Source organism: Pseudorca crassidens, chromosome 2, assembly GCF_039906515.1.
Source record: "Pseudorca crassidens isolate mPseCra1 chromosome 2, mPseCra1.hap1, whole genome shotgun sequence".
Classification (NCBI taxonomy): domain Eukaryota; kingdom Metazoa; phylum Chordata; class Mammalia; order Artiodactyla; family Delphinidae; genus Pseudorca; species Pseudorca crassidens.
In genome coordinates, this window is record NC_090297.1 from 123,453,383 (window position 1) to 123,468,546 (window position 15,164).

General features: G+C 47.2%; 1 protein-coding gene across 2 annotated transcripts in view; it reads left to right on the forward strand.

Annotated features, from left to right (window-relative positions):
* The first annotated feature begins 4,956 nt into the window (after positions 1–4,956).
* Positions 4,957–15,164, forward strand: part of RCSD1 (RCSD domain containing 1) — a 68,466-nt gene continuing 58,258 nt past the window's right edge. Inside the window, exons 1-3 of one of the 2 annotated variants that reach the window (XM_067728535.1) lie at positions 4,957–5,053; positions 5,893–5,929; positions 7,096–7,276. In XM_067728535.1, the coding sequence (XP_067584636.1) occupies positions 4,972–5,053; positions 5,893–5,929; positions 7,096–7,276 (300 nt within the window). In that variant the 5' untranslated portion in view covers positions 4,957–4,971. The remainder of the gene's footprint in view (positions 5,054–5,892; positions 5,930–7,095; positions 7,277–15,164) is intronic. The other variant, XM_067728534.1, reaches the window with a different exon arrangement.

Sequence of the window (15,164 nt, forward strand, 5' to 3'; positions counted from 1 at the left end):
ACAACAGTGAGAGGCCCACATACTGCAAAAAAAAAAAAAAAAAGAATGACTCCCAGGTTTCTGGCATAAACAAATGGATGGATAGCAAGACCACCACAAGGAGGAAAGAGAAACAGGTGGGGACACAGGTTTTTAGTAGAATTTTGCAAATGCATACTTTGTGCAGAAAACTTTCCACATAATTCTTTGCCTGTTGCCCATGAAAAAAAGCAAAGAGGATGAGTGACCAGTGGGAATTGGGTACTATTCTTTCTTATAACCTGTTTCACTTTATTAGTGTAGAATCACTGAAGATATTCATTGTAAGGCCATGTGGGTAACCTCCAGCTTTGGACAGCTCCAGCTCAATTCAAGCTACTGATTCATATTAGCAAATGCCTTTAGTGGCAAAACTGCAACATCACTTGAGGTTACTAACAATATCCTAAAAGAAATTGTGATATGAAATAACTTCATGAAAACATACCTTTATTTATTTATTTTCTTTTGGCCAGGCTGCGCGGCACGTGGGATCGAACCCGTGCCCCCTGCAGTGGAAGCACGGAGTCTTAACCACTGGACTGCCAGGGAATTCCCAGTTCTTTTCCTTTTTAATAATAAGAAAAGATAAAGGACTGTATGGCACAGGGAACTATATTCAATGCCCTGTAATAAACCGTAATGGAAAAGAATATGAAAAAGAATGTATATATATATATGTATAAGTGAATCACTTTGCTGTACAGTAGAAATTAACACAACATTGTAAACCAACTATACTTCAATAAAATAAATTTTTGAAAAAGAAAAAAGACAAAGGATTATCTAGACCACCTGTTGTCTGAAATTTAGGTAGGAATTAAGACATTTAAAATTCTGACAGTACTCTTATTTTTTCAATCTGAATTTTTTTCTTCCCCAGTGGATATTAGTTAGGTTTCCCACTCTCTTTTTCTGTTTCACATTCTCCCATCTGTGTGTGTGTGTGTGTGTGTGTGTGTGTGTGTGTGTGTGTGTATGCACTTCCATGCCAGTCTTTCTCCACATCTCTGCTGGACATTTATCTGAGGGACTGCTTCTTTCTCTGTACTGGTATATGTGTCTGATTTTGTCTTCTTCTTGTCAGTGTGTGTATATCTGAATCAGTTGGATGCTGTTAGCTATAACAAAAGATCATACTCAAATGGCTTAACTTTGAAATAAAGAAATTTATTGCTTCACATAACAAGAATTCCAGGCGATAGTCCCTCCGGAGTGGTCAATTCAGTGCCTCGACAAAATCATTTGGTCAACAAAGCCCTTGGTTCCTTGTTCAATGAATATTTATTGAATGACTATTTGTGTCCAGCCTTGATTTAGGTACATGGGATATACACTGCCAAAAAAAGAAACAAAAGTCTCTGTCCTCATGGAGTTTATGTCCTGAATCTTCCCAGCTTTGTCTCATGGTAGCACAATAGTTGCTCTAGTTCCAGGCATTACATCAGGTAGGACAACACCTTATATTTACACGGCATCTCTTCGTATGTGTTTCTTTAGCAGAAAGGATAAAGATTTCCCCTTTTATCTCATTGGCCAAAATTTCCTCACATATTTCTCTCTAAACCAATTTCTGGCAAGAGGAATGTTATTTCCATAATTGGCTTAGACTATTCAAGATTTACCTCTTTACTGAAGCTTAAAACTAAACTGACACACCAGGCCCCACTCTGTTCACCTACAGGAAGTGGGCGGGTCAGGCATAGCTATTTTTTCAAAGCTCCCTGGGTCACTCTAATCTACATCCAGAGTTGAAGCTGGTGCTCAGATGCTCTGCATGATACACTTTAGGGTTGAGAAGGTTTGGGTTTCCGTGTAGATCTGTATAATTTCATTCCTGAACTTGGGCTATGCCTCAGAAGGAGAAAGCTGCAATATGTTGAGGCCTCCAGACCGTCCCCTTTGGTTTTTTTGTCAACACTGTTCTTTGGCTTCCCCCAGCCTCACCCCAGGAAATCCCTAGTTGGCCCTTCTCAGCCATAGACTCCCAACCCCTTTCTCAGTGTATGGCCAGGCTTCCTTCAGTCCAATTTGGTTTGGTTCTTGTGTTTTCTTCCCTTTTTTTTTTTAACGTTAAATCTCTCCTCAAAACTTTATCCAAAACTTTAAATTTCTCCTCAAAACTTTAAATATCCATGTGTTTGCTTCAACCACTGAAACATCACAAAGATATTTGTAGAAAAAAGATTTGAATAATCTTCCCCTTCCTGTCTCCAACCACTATCATTCCAGAAGACTAGGCTCTCTCTCTTCTCCCAATTATCTATCTATCTATCTATCTATCTAGCCATCTATCCATCCATCCATCTATCATCTATCACCAGTGTCAACAGGACCCTGGCCCATCCTATGGATCTCTGGGGGGGGATGGGGGGGAGGAAGAGATGATGAAGGGACTGGATAGGGAGTTAGTCTGGAAAAAAAAGAAATGGGAGGGCTCAATTCTTATCCCCACCACCTTTTTTCTTAATTTTTTAGTTTGAAATAATTTTTTATTTTATTTAATTTATTTATGCTTGGCTGTGTTGGGTCTTCATTGCTGCGCAGGCTTTCTCTAGTTGCGGCAAGCGGGGGCTACTCTTCGTTGCGGTGCGCAGGCTTCTCATTGTGGTGGCTTCTCTTGTTGCGGAGCGCAGGCTCCAGACGCACAGGCTCAGCGGCCATGGCTCACGGGCCTAGCCGCTCCGCGGCATGTGCGATCCTCCCGGACCGGGGCACGAACCCGTGTCCCCTGCATCGGCAGGCGGACTCTCAACCACTGCACCACCAGGGAAGCCCCTCATTCAATTTTTACCCACTAGATTTAGCATCCAATGATGTTTCTTGCCTAAAATTATTATAACTGTAATTGTTGTAATATGGCAATTTTCTTTTTTTTACATTTGTTCGTCAGCATTGTGCTATGAGAAAGAGCTTTCTCCCACTTACTTATTCACTTATTTGTTTATATCAGTGTGGACTCATGAACTCCTATTTTATTTAAAGGGCATAATACATTGCTATCATTGTTTATTTTGATCCTTTTATTATCCCAGTATTGTCCTAGGAGTCCCTGCAATCTGTTTTCTATGTTTTTTTTTAAACATCTTCCTGTCATTTATGGAGCACTTCCAAATTTTCTGGCACAAGATGTTCCAGGCTTATCTTGTTCTTTACCTGCCCCAGCCCTGTAATCAGCCATTTTCTCCAAGGACCCTTGGTTCCTTTAGTGGAGAATGGTATTCAGAAACCAAGATCTGGGCTCTGTGTGCACTGATTGCTACTGGCGTATCATTTCTCCCAGGCCCTCTCAGTGAATCAAACTAAGAAATATATGTATGTATGTATACACATTTATATCTACATCTGTGTATTTACAGACTGAAAACCATTAGTTCACACGAATACCTCCCACTCTAATTCAGCACCACAGGGTTCATTCCAGTCCCCACTCCCCTTGCATATTTGTATCTCCCTTCCCCATCAGAGAGAATCTTGTCTCCCACTGGCTTCTACATGTCAATTTCTTTGCTCAATTTCCATATGTAATCGATCTCCCAGTCCCCAGAGGGCCAGTCAAAAGACTTCCTCATGAGGTCACCAACCCGTGCTGGCTGCCTGCTCCACACTTCAACATCCTCCCTGTGGCCCAATTGTTACCCTGCTACCTTCCTCCTCAATTTACATTTCACATGCTACCATCTTCCTCTGAGAAACCCTCCACTGCCATTCCCTGAACACATAAAAGCACTCAAGCCTTGGTGCTTTCACTTCAGTATATTCAACTCTGTTCCCCACTGACAGTCACTTGTAGCGGAATGAGCTGTTGTATTTTATTTTTGCCACATTCCCAGGACTTAGAGCTGAAGTATATATGTTTTAAAGTTAGTATTTATAGCCATGAAAGAACATCTGCTTCTTGCTCTTAATTTTCAAAATGGACAAATCAGCAGCCCAGTGTGGCCACTTACTAAGAAATGACTGATTAGAGCTCTTTGCAAGTCTGCTTAAAAACTTAGTTACTGCTTAACTTGTACCCTTCCGCGATCTTTTCTCCCACGGGGTCTTTTCTCCCACTGAAGACCCATCTATGGAAAAAGGCTCTGCCTTTGGTTTAAAAGCAAAGATCCTACTAATTTGCTTCATTCATTCATCCACTCATTCATTCACCAAATATTTATTTGGTGGTATTTATTTGATGGTAATATGGGCTCCCCTGCCCGGGCTGCTCTGAGGTTTCTTATTCTTCATTCTGCACTGGCCTGTATTTACTGCTTGGCTGGTTCAGACTACCAGGGTGTGTGAAGTGGGGAGAGTAAAGGAAGTGAGTCCTTGTGACCCAACCAGTCCCCTACAGAGGGAGGGACACCACCCCCTCAGAGCCACTTTCCCTTCCCCTTGGGTTGTCAGCGTCTCCCAGCACACAGAGCAGCAAGTCAGAACCCCAGATAGCCCAGCAAAAGCAGGGTGTTTACCAGATGGGTTATTTCCATTCTGGCTTCTGGGGACCTTCAGGAGGGGTGGGAAGGGAGTATACGGGGAGCACAGTCCCCATACCTACTCAGGGCTGCTGAAACTGAGCTCTGGGCCTCTGCCCCTCTCCCAGTTTTCCACTCCCTCCTTTCATGAAGGTCTCTGCCTAGGGCCCAAATAACTAGGGAGCAGCATCCCACCCTGAATGTTCTGAGACCCAGGAGCATGGTGGAGGCCGAGCTTATTTGCGTTGTGCGTCATGGGTTCTTACATGGCTGAGGGAAGGCCTGAGCAGGGCATGGGCTACAGCCGCAAGTCACCTTGAGTAATTGTGATGCTATCTAAGTCTAACGGTTTCTTTCGGGTAGGCACTTCCGCCATCCTGTTTGTGAAGCAGAAACCTGTGCTGGGACAGCCCTGTTCTGAGCAGAAAGGAGGACTAGATGGAGGCAAAAAGGAAAATGCCCCATGAGTCACAGTTAGAAGATATGGGAAGAGACTATGCTCCCATCACCAACTCAGTCCTGCACCTTTAAAAAGAAGAAAAGGAAAAAGAATCACAAGCACGAGTATGCATTGCAAGGTACCAAGAAACTTCCTTTCTTGCTGCCAACTCTGCCCTAGTGCCCTCACCTCTGTAGCTGTGTGGCTGGAATGGGAAGGGACTCACCATTAATTCCTGGGAGTGCAGGCCCCATTCACTGGGCCTTAGAATGCCTGACAATAAAAGAAATATTGGGTCCCTATTCATTTGAGCTTGTACATGAGGCTAAGCATTATAAAAGTAGCTACTGTTTTCAGAGTGCCTACCAAACTATGTAGGTGAGGCAAATGAGAATCAGAGTGGGTAAGCGACTTGTCTCAGAAAACAGAGCTAGAAAGTAGAAGAGCTGGAATTAAACCTTCAATCTGTTTCTGAAATCAAGGGTCTTATCTTTACGCTCAGCTGAGTTAAGTGAACTAGAAAACACTTTGGCATTAGCGCTGTTAGTGTTTTTTGTTTTTTGTGGGGGTTTTTTTGTGGTACACGGGCCTCTCACTGTTGCGGCCTCTCCCGTTGCAGAGCACAGGCTCCGGACGCGCAGGCTCAGCGGCCATGGCTCACGGGCCCAGCCGCTCCACGGCATGTGGGACCTTCCCAGACCGGGGCATGAACCCGTGTCCCCTGCATCGGGAGGCGGACTCTCAACCACTGTGCCACCAGGGAAGCCTGGGCTGTTTGTGTTTAGAAAGACAAGCCTTAGAAGATTCTACAGGGAAGAGGTCATATTTCTAAGGCTGGTACCCAAAGAAGCAATCTAAGTGCCCGAAAGTCTGCAGGTCATGCTGGGTTAAGGAGCAGAATCAGGGCAGTTCTTTGCAGTGTGAGCAAACTCTCAGCTGGTTTCTTTGATCAGTTTCTCCATATATCTTTCTTCACAGTGCTGGTGATCACCTGGCCCACTGTCTCTTTCCCAGGGTGAGTTGGGTCAGGGTTTGGGGTAGGAGTGGGGACGCAAGAACACTGCAGAAAGACACAGAGGCATCCCTGCCAGACGATGCCCTTCACACTCACAGGTCCCTGAAGGCATTCCCCCTCTGCTTCTCTGCGAGCAGTTGGGGGGGATCCAGAAGGGGCACCTAGAGCTGATGGCCAGTGTACGAACTGGTAGCAGAGAGAGAAGCTGCTCCAGATTCCAGTTCCCCTGTTCCTCCCATGCAGCTTTGTTTTCTTCAGCCTCCTTTGCTGCCCAGAGAGCTGGGATGGCCCTGGGGGAGGATTGCTATGTTGGGCCTATGGGAATCGGAAGTTCAGGATCTTGTCCTTTGCGCTCTTTCTTAGAGTACAATTAGGAACAGCAAAAGGGCCCTAAGGCAACAAGAAGCTTATGGGGGCTGAAATTCCACAAAATCGAAGGCATCAGTCATTCGGGGAGAGAGAAAGACTGCTACAGGGAGCTTGGAAAACTGCTTGGATTGCTTGTTTTTCGCTTCCTCCTCTTCCTGATACATAGATGAGAGATGGATAGATTGAGAGTGGTTTCCTGAGAATCTGAGACTGCGAGGTGGAGAGGAAAAGAGATGACAGAGGGGAAGGCGGTCGACGCCGTCCAACACTGAGCATTGAATGCACTGTCTGAACAGCCCCTCTTGGGGAGGGGGGGCGGGGGGGCAGTGGGAGAACAACGTGTCAATCAGGGAGGGTTCTCACTCTCCGCCCAGGAACGCCAGGAAAACCAGGTATGCTGTGAGTGCAAGTTTTCTTTAAATGAGGAAAGACAGGGGGTAGGAATGTACATAAAAGAAGTAAATAGAAAAGACGGGAGATAAAAAGAATGAAAGAACGACTCTAACCTCTAGGGCAAGAAAAATGAAAAGAGGCATGTTAAAGGAGGAAGAGGTGAAGAAGGACTGACACCGGGGCAAAGACCAGGGTCTTGGAGAAACTAAGAGAGAAAGAGGGGCCAGGCGGCTGTCCCATCCCCATGTTTGGGCAGATTAATGGAGTCGTGGCTCCCTCGCTTGCGTCCTGCCCCGGGAGGGGACAGTATCTGTTTAGATTTGTGTCTAAATTTAAACCCTGATCGCCGGCCTCCTTGCTCCTCCCTCCCCCTCCCCCTCCTCCTTCCTCGTTCTCTAGCGCAGGGCGCGGGCGGCCCGAGCAGTCCCGCAGCCAGCGAGCCGGGCGCGCAGCCGCCCACTTGCGCTGTGCCCGCCGCAGCCGAACCCGGCCCAGGCGGGAGCCGAACGGAGAGCGGGGATCGCGAGCCCCGGCCAGAGCGAGCGCGCGCGGCCGCCGCCGAGTCGGCACCTGGAGGACATGGAGGTAAAGGAGGCGGTGGCGCGCGGGCAGGGCGGCGAGCGGGGCCGGGATCCGAGCGGGGAGCCGGGAGCACCGGGCTCATTGCTGCCGCCCCGGGAGCACGGCGAATGCCCGCCGCTCCCACGCCTCCTGGCCAACTCCGGAGCCTCGCCCCTGGTCCTACCTAGGGGACCCCTCTGAGCAGGCAGGGGGTCGGCGGGGGAAGACCTCAGGGAGAGGGGAGGGGCCTTTCTAGAGATACAGGTATTTTGCTTAGGGACCTAAATGCTTCAGATAAAAAAAAAGTGCTGTAAACTTTGTAAATGGTCAAACGTGCGACCAGAAACTCTCCAGAAAGCAGAAGCCGCTGGATCTGAAGATGTGGGTATTGAAAGAGAAACAGAACTGTTAACGTGAGACACTTTTTTTGACCAGTCCGTTGGCTTCCCTTTTCGATGAACATTGGACTTTTTAGAGTCCGGTCGCCCTCTTGCTTCTCAAGTCCCGCTTCTGTCGGTCACATCTTTCAGAACTTTCTGCAAAGCTCCCCTCGTGGGCAAATGGCGCTCCTTCTGATTAGACTTCAGACTCCCCTGTATGTCCTTGCGTGCATGGGAGTGTGCTGGCCACATATCTGTGGGGGGGCTGCAGGGTGAAGCCCACCACTGCCCGGCCTGGGATTTTCCTGGGACGGCTCCAGTGGGATCCAGGAACCACCCGCCAGTGGAGGAGTGGCCGAGTGTATTCCCCTCCTCCCTGCCTTCTCCACATCCTGAGGCTTCCCCAGATTTTCCCCTTGAAACTGAGTCCTGACATTTAGCCCTAAGCCAGTCTTAGCCAGACTTGGGCTTGCTTTTGAAAAGAAGAAAAGAGAAGGTGTGAACGTTACCTAGCTTTCAAGGTGATTCCCACCCTTTTCAAAAGGTGAACTGCTGCTTCCAAGGCTGTAGTCAGCACTCTGAAGATTCAGTTCTGCTAGCTCTTCCCAGCTCCTGGCTCTACACCAGAGCCCAGGTTGGCTCTTCCAAGCGAACCTCACTGCTTGACCTACAAAGCACTGTGACTTCTCTGTGAGGGCAATAGGTCTGTCCTGGGCAGTTGCATTTAGGCATCCAGCTCTACCAGTTGTCTTCAGGGATCACCCTCAGGGAGGCCTTATAAAGTGCAGGGGACTGTGGGATCCACCAGAGGCTGAGATAGACCTTCTGGAAACAACTGTAAACTGGCGAAACTCCACGCAGATTAGGGCTGGGAAAGGGTGGTAGGGAAGCCCAGCAGTGGGTGTTCACAAGTCTACTCAAAAATAGCCCAGAGCGATAAGATCCTCTCTGGCTGGCTACAGCTTCAGGGCAGAGGAGGGAGATGGCCCCGGGGATGCCCATGGGCTGAGTGAAGGTTCCTGAAGAAGTTGCTTTAGGAGTGGGTTTCCTCCTCTGAAAGTACAGGGTGCCTCAGGCCCCCAGGTAGAGGTACAGTGCGATTTAGGACCTGTCTAATCTCTTGCAGAAATGGATGGAAGATGAGAGCAAAGATTTAGGCTTAAAAGCAGGTTGCTTGCTGCTTGAGGGCCAAATGCAAGTTTGAACTTTGTTCTCGGAAGACACAAGGGACTCCTTCCTAAGGTACTTTTTTCTCCCTCAGTTGAGGAAGGAACAGTGTGTGGCAGAGGCCCTGAAACTGCCGCTTAAGCAACTTCCTGTGTTTGGGGGGTGGTGAAAAGAGAAGGTCCTCCAGTGTACAAACCAAGACATGTAGTCATTGATGGGGGATTCTACCAAGATGGGGGCATTGCTTGGCCAGCCAGGAAGCCTGTCAGTTCGCGCCGAGTCTGTACAGGGCATGGGTTTGCTGGTTGGCAGTGACTGCTTTTGAAGTTCTTTTGTCAAAATGCCTGGAAAAAGAACTGCAACTGCTAGCGCTGGTAAATGAAGTAAAAAGGAAACCAAGGGGCTGGAGAAGTGACGTTTCTCAGCCAGGACGTAAACTTTTCATGGTGGGACATGATATGCAGGAGTGAGATTTGGGAATTCCTGAAAAATCTCATAGTAAAACCCTCTTTTGAGAGGTGAAACCCACTTTTGAGACATGCAAGGACCACTATATTTGGTGAGAAATTGAGTTATATTACTTCCCAGTACTAGGAATTTAAACCAGGCCAACGAGAGTTACTCAGCATTCATTCTCTAGAGCCCACTTGCCTACTGGAAGTCTTTGGGAAATCTTTTCTTTTTTTTTCTTTTCTTTTTTTTTTTTTTGCGGTACGCGGGCCTCTCACTCTTGTGGCCTCTCCCGTTGCGGAGCACAGGCTCCGGACGCCCAGGCTCAGCGGCCATGGCTCACGGGCCCAGCCGCTCCGCGGCATGTGGGATCTTCCCGGACTGGGGCACAAACCCGGGTCCCCTGCATCGGCAGGCGGACTCTCAACCACTGCACCACCAGGGAAGCCCAATCTTTTCTTTTTTTAAGTTACTTTACTGCTATCAACATCAATCATTATTTCAGCCCTCTTTAAGCCCTCTGCAATAAACAAGATAAAGATGCCTTTTAAAAGTTCACAATCCAATAGGGAAAATGAGACTTACCATTATATCTTGTCATGCATATAATTTTCAAATGCTTAAGTGCCAAAGGTATGGCAGTTGCAGACCAAAAGTTCCATAGTATTTCAGTGTTTCTATTAAGTCTCAGAAGAAGTCATAAAAGAAAGGTAGGTGGTGAGGATGAGAAGGCATAAGGAATAGGTGCCCGGAGAACATGCCAGCTTTGTGTAGGAAAGCAGGCCAGTTGGCTGGAGAGGAAAGTGGGGAAGCAGAGAGAGAAAAAAATGAAAGTAATAAGATAAAAACCACAGGGCCTCTGAGTATAGTGGATGCTGGCCAAGTGGGTGAGTGGGAGCTGGAATTCAAGCCATCTGGAAGAAAGGGTTACTTTTTCTTTGTAAAAAGTCTCCTTGCCTAGCTGTGCCCCAAAGGGGGCCTTTTTCTAATTTAGGCAGAGGCCAGCTGCAGCCCTCAAGGCCAGATAGTGAATGGCCCTGGATTCTGCTCTATGGACAGTAGGAAACTGAGTGGTGTTGAGTAAGATGGCGGCCACCACGTAGCAGGGATGATATGGCAGAAACACCAATGCGTAGAGTGAGCCAGGAAACCAGACTCAGGAGCTTCTCTGAGAGTCCAGGCACATTCTGACTTTGAGAGAGAGCAAGAACGGAAAAGATGGAAGAGTAAAGGCCACGTGTTATAAGAGAAACCAGAAATGACTTCTGTGTTTGAGCCTGCCAGGGTGCCCAGATGAGTAGAGTTCTCTAAGATGCCAAGGAGAATGGCAGTATTGTTTTTATGCCTCTATAAGCCTTTTGTAGGCAGGGACTGTCTTATTGGTCTTTAGGTCTCCAGAGATTTGCACAGTGCCTAGATAATCATATAATTTCTCGAGAAGAACTTGCTTGATAAATGAATTGACAGAAACAGGGAACTCTTCCCCTCTCAGCCTGCAGCTCCAATATCTCTACCTTGGGAACCTTCACAGATGCCCTCGGACTCTACAGCACTCTCGACACTTTTTTCAAACTGAATTAGAGTACCAGGCAGAACTGTAACTGTCTGCTTACCTGGCTCTCTTCCTGGAAAATTCCTTGAGGACTGGGGCCATATCTTATGTATCTAGGGCTTGATGGCACGCAAGTGCTTGTTGAATGAGTAAATAAATGGTTGAAGATGGGAGAAAGATCAGATATTTTTTTAAAAAAAGAAAACAAGGTTTAGATAGGTTAGTTTTGATTGTTCTAAGCAGGAATGTCCAGCACTCCATGAGAAGTACAGACCTCTTATAATGAAAATATGGTTCTTCTCTAGAAGAGATAATAGGTGAAGTTACTCTGGATAGGAACCCAGAAGGGAGAAATATATAATAAAGAAAGAGCTGGAGACTTCGGACATCAAAATTAAACTAATATTCTTAGTTGCTTAAATACAAATTGTAGGCAGTACCAAATAACCTGAGAGTGCTTGAAAAAGTTTAATTAAGACACAGACCTACTAGAGAATGGACTTGAGGATTCGGGGAGGGGGAAGGGTAAGCTGTGACAAAGTGAGAGAGTGGCACAGACATATATACACTACCAAACGTAAAATAGATAGCTAGTGGGAAGCAGCCGCATAGCACAGGGAGATCAGGTCGGTGCTTTGTGACCACCTAGAGGGGTGGGATAGGGAGGGTGGGAGGCAGGGAGATGCAAGAGGAAAGAGATATGGGAACATATGTGTATGTATAACTGATTCACTTTGTTATAAAGCAGAAACTAACACACCATTGTAAAACAATTATACTCCAATAAAGATGTAAAAAAAAAAAGTTTAATTTTCCACTGAACAAGTAATGAATTTCTAATTTAGATGAAGACAGTTAAGGAGCCCTTTTCCTTAAGGTAACTCCAAGTTCTTTCCAGATATTATTTGTCATTCATCCATTTGTTCAGTGTTTTCTGAGCATTTATTTTGTACTAGATCTTGTGCAGTAAATGTTAATTAAATATTGGGCTATCATGTCTTTTCATCCTCACAGACTATCAGTATTACTGATGATGGGTTTGTGTGTATGTGTACATGCTGGTACATATAATGTGTTCACTTGGTAACCTACTTTTTCAATGATATCTTTTTACTTCTTTAATTTTTTTTTTTTTTTTTCTTTTTGACTGCACCAGGAAGCTCAGAGTCCTAACCACTGGACCGCCAGCGAATTCCCATACTTCATTAAATATCTTCTACCAAAATTTCACCAACAGCCTTTGCTGGTTCTGGACCCAGCCTGTCACTGAGCCATATGTTGGCTGCTGGCTGGAGCCCACGGGTCATAATTAGGGATTGCTTGGCCTCTGGGAGCTGGAGCTTGGCTGGTGGACTTGCAGGCCTGGCCAAGTACCCCGCACATTCCTGTCTGGCTCCCACTCTGTGGGACCCTCTAAGTACCACCGGCTTCCACTTAACAGACACTTGCATTCACTGGACCGCAATGACAGGGGGAAGTTCGGGTAGGCAGACTGGAAGGGCCCAGGCGCTATCGCAGGAGGGGGTGAGCATGCATTCCTGGAGCGGAGTCAGGTTTCAGAGCCCAATCCGCAGCGTGGCTCCTCGCAGCCAGGCGAGCCAGAGTCTGGCGAGCGCGGTTCCGTGGGAAATCTGAACACTGGCGGCTCAGCAGCCCGGTAATCTTATCAGGGCCTCAAGAGAACGTTTCGGTTCCAGAGAAATCTGAAGGCAGATCTGCCTTCCTAAAGTAATAGTTTTGGGTTTGCAGAGTCAGCTTGACCACCTCTACTCAACTCATTAGAATTTGAACATCTCAGAGCTCTGGGTGGAATGAAACAATCTCTAATTGCCATACTGTAAAGGAGAAAACAAGAAGCAGAGACTGAGGCTGCCTGGGGATTTAGGCACCAATGGACCTTTGGAAAGCCAACAGCTTGCAATTTTTCTCTCACCTGGGGAGGAGTAGTTCAGCCTAAACTGTAAGAGGTAGAATTGTCAGTTTCATCACAAAATCAATATCCACCTCATGTTTGGCCTTCAGAGAGTTATGTAGAAGTTTTTAATCTCTCTCTGCAGAAGAAGATACAATGAAACTGCTAATACAGTACTAAGGCTTGGTCACCAGCATCAGTATTATTGCTCTAGGGCCCTACAGGGGCTCATCTCCCCAGTAGATCTACCTGAGTCATGCCAGGGGGGACACTGCCCTCATACCGTGGTCTTTTGGGGAGTGAGCTCCCCATCTTTTTCCTTTTGGGTTTCCTGAATATCTATCTCCTGGGCATTGTGGGAAATGACTGCTGAGCCGCTGAGGCTCACCTGTAAAGTCTCACTTGCATGGGTCAAATCTCATCTTGAGGGAAGGGGCTCCAGCCTCTGCAATATCAAGCTCTGGCGCCTCCATAGGAGAGGTGAGATGGCCATTCAGGGCCTTTACACCTGTAAGAGACCCTCCTGAGATGCCATCAGAGCCCATCCTTAATGGAGAACGTTGTGGACCCCAGGCTGGAAGCACTGAGAAGTTCCAGACCTTGGAACTGGACATTCTCTCCACCCAAGATGCCCTTCATTTTGAACCTGCTTGTAACCATATCGGGGCCACCTTCTTGGCCTTGGGGTAGCAATCACATATCTCTCTTAAGCTGGATATTCCATAATCGATTGATAGCAAGTCATAGGACACCACACACTAGCTCTTTTAATTAGGTCCAACAGACATGCGTTGAGGCCGTACTGCTTGGCAGGCAGTGGAGATACTTGGCAGGCAGCGGAGATACGAAGATGAATGTTTCACCCTGCTGGTCTCTGAATAGCTCAGGTCTAAGAAGGGGGGCAACCACCTACAGGCGTGTGGAGAACAGGAGTTTGAGTTCATGTGGACAGAGGAGAGGTGTCATACCCCGCCTGGGGTTCAGGGGGCTTCCTGTGAGAGATGTTTCTAAGTGGAGTCTGGAGGGATGCGTAGGAGTTGATCAAGTGCAGACATTTGGGAAGAGCCTTCCAGTCAGAGGGAATGACGAGCAAAGCACTGATGCTAGCAACAACATGGTATGAGTTACCAGCGGTTCGTTTCTGGAGGATAAAGCAAGATAAAGGTATTTGAAGTTGGGGGACTAGATGAGGGATAAGAGAAATATAAGTTACAGTTCCTGCCATAAAAGGAGCTCTCTTCTGTTTGGGGAAACAAGATATACACATATGACACAACAGAAAAAAATACGAGATTGTATCCTGATAAGCTCTCAGGTGTGTGGGAGTTCAAAGTCAGCTTCTCTAATGGAAGCTACAGAGAACTTGCTTCCTGTGCTGGGGATTCCCCCTACAAGTGTGGCTCTTCCCAGGCCCCCTGGCAGCCCTGGTGGTGCACAGCTAACAGGGGATCTCAACCCAGTGATTAGCACACTCGGCCTGGGACCTGCACTTAAAAGCTTTTGCTGAGGATATCTAATTTGAAATAGGCTCCAGGCCCCAAGGGAATGCCTTTGGTCACCCCCCCCCAAGGCCCTCTTGCTTTCTCTGGCAGAAAGAGGCCTCTGGGAATAAACCACATTCACACAAAAAATCTCCTCTTTCAATTCACACCTCCACCTGCAGCCCCACTCATTCCTCCCACTGTGATCACACATCCTGTGCATGCTCCAAGAAGCCAGCATTTCTCCTTTTTGTCCAAAGGCAGAACCGGGACAAGCTGAGGTGGGCCCAGGAACAGCAGCCAGCCGCGTGCATCAGCCTGGGCTGGGCCCAGCGGAACAGTGCAACATAAACGAGAAGCTGAGCCTTGTGGCTTGCTATTACACAACCCAAGCACCCACACCAGAGGTCACAGAGAAGTTACATCTCTCAACATGCCATAGAGGGCTTCCAGCTTCTTTGGGGCCTCCCTGCTAGACCCTTACCCTCCATAGTTCATTCCAAGCACATGAGCCAGATGGACAGTTCTCCTACCTTGATGGGGCCACGCACACCACGCACACACCCCAGCCTCCATCTCTGAAATACATGTCCAGGCTTCAGGCTTCTGGCTTGTCTTGCTTTCGAGATATGTTTTGATGGATAATAGGAAATCCATTTCTGAGCATCCACACTGTTGTCGGTGTGGGAGAAACCTAAAGCTTGCTGCATGGTAATCACTACCACTTGTTGAATGCCTACTTATATACAGAAGTTTTGCATAAGTTTATCTTTTTAATCCTCATAAAGTCCTATTCCATCTGTTTTCTCTTTTTTTTAAGGGTTTTTTTTTTTAACTTATTTGATTTTTGACTGCGTTGGGTCTTCGCTGCTGCGCGCGGGCTACCTCTGGTTGTAACGAGCGGGGACTGCTCTTCACTGCGGTGCGCAGGCTTCTCATTGCGGTGGCTTCTCTTGTTGTGGAGCACGGG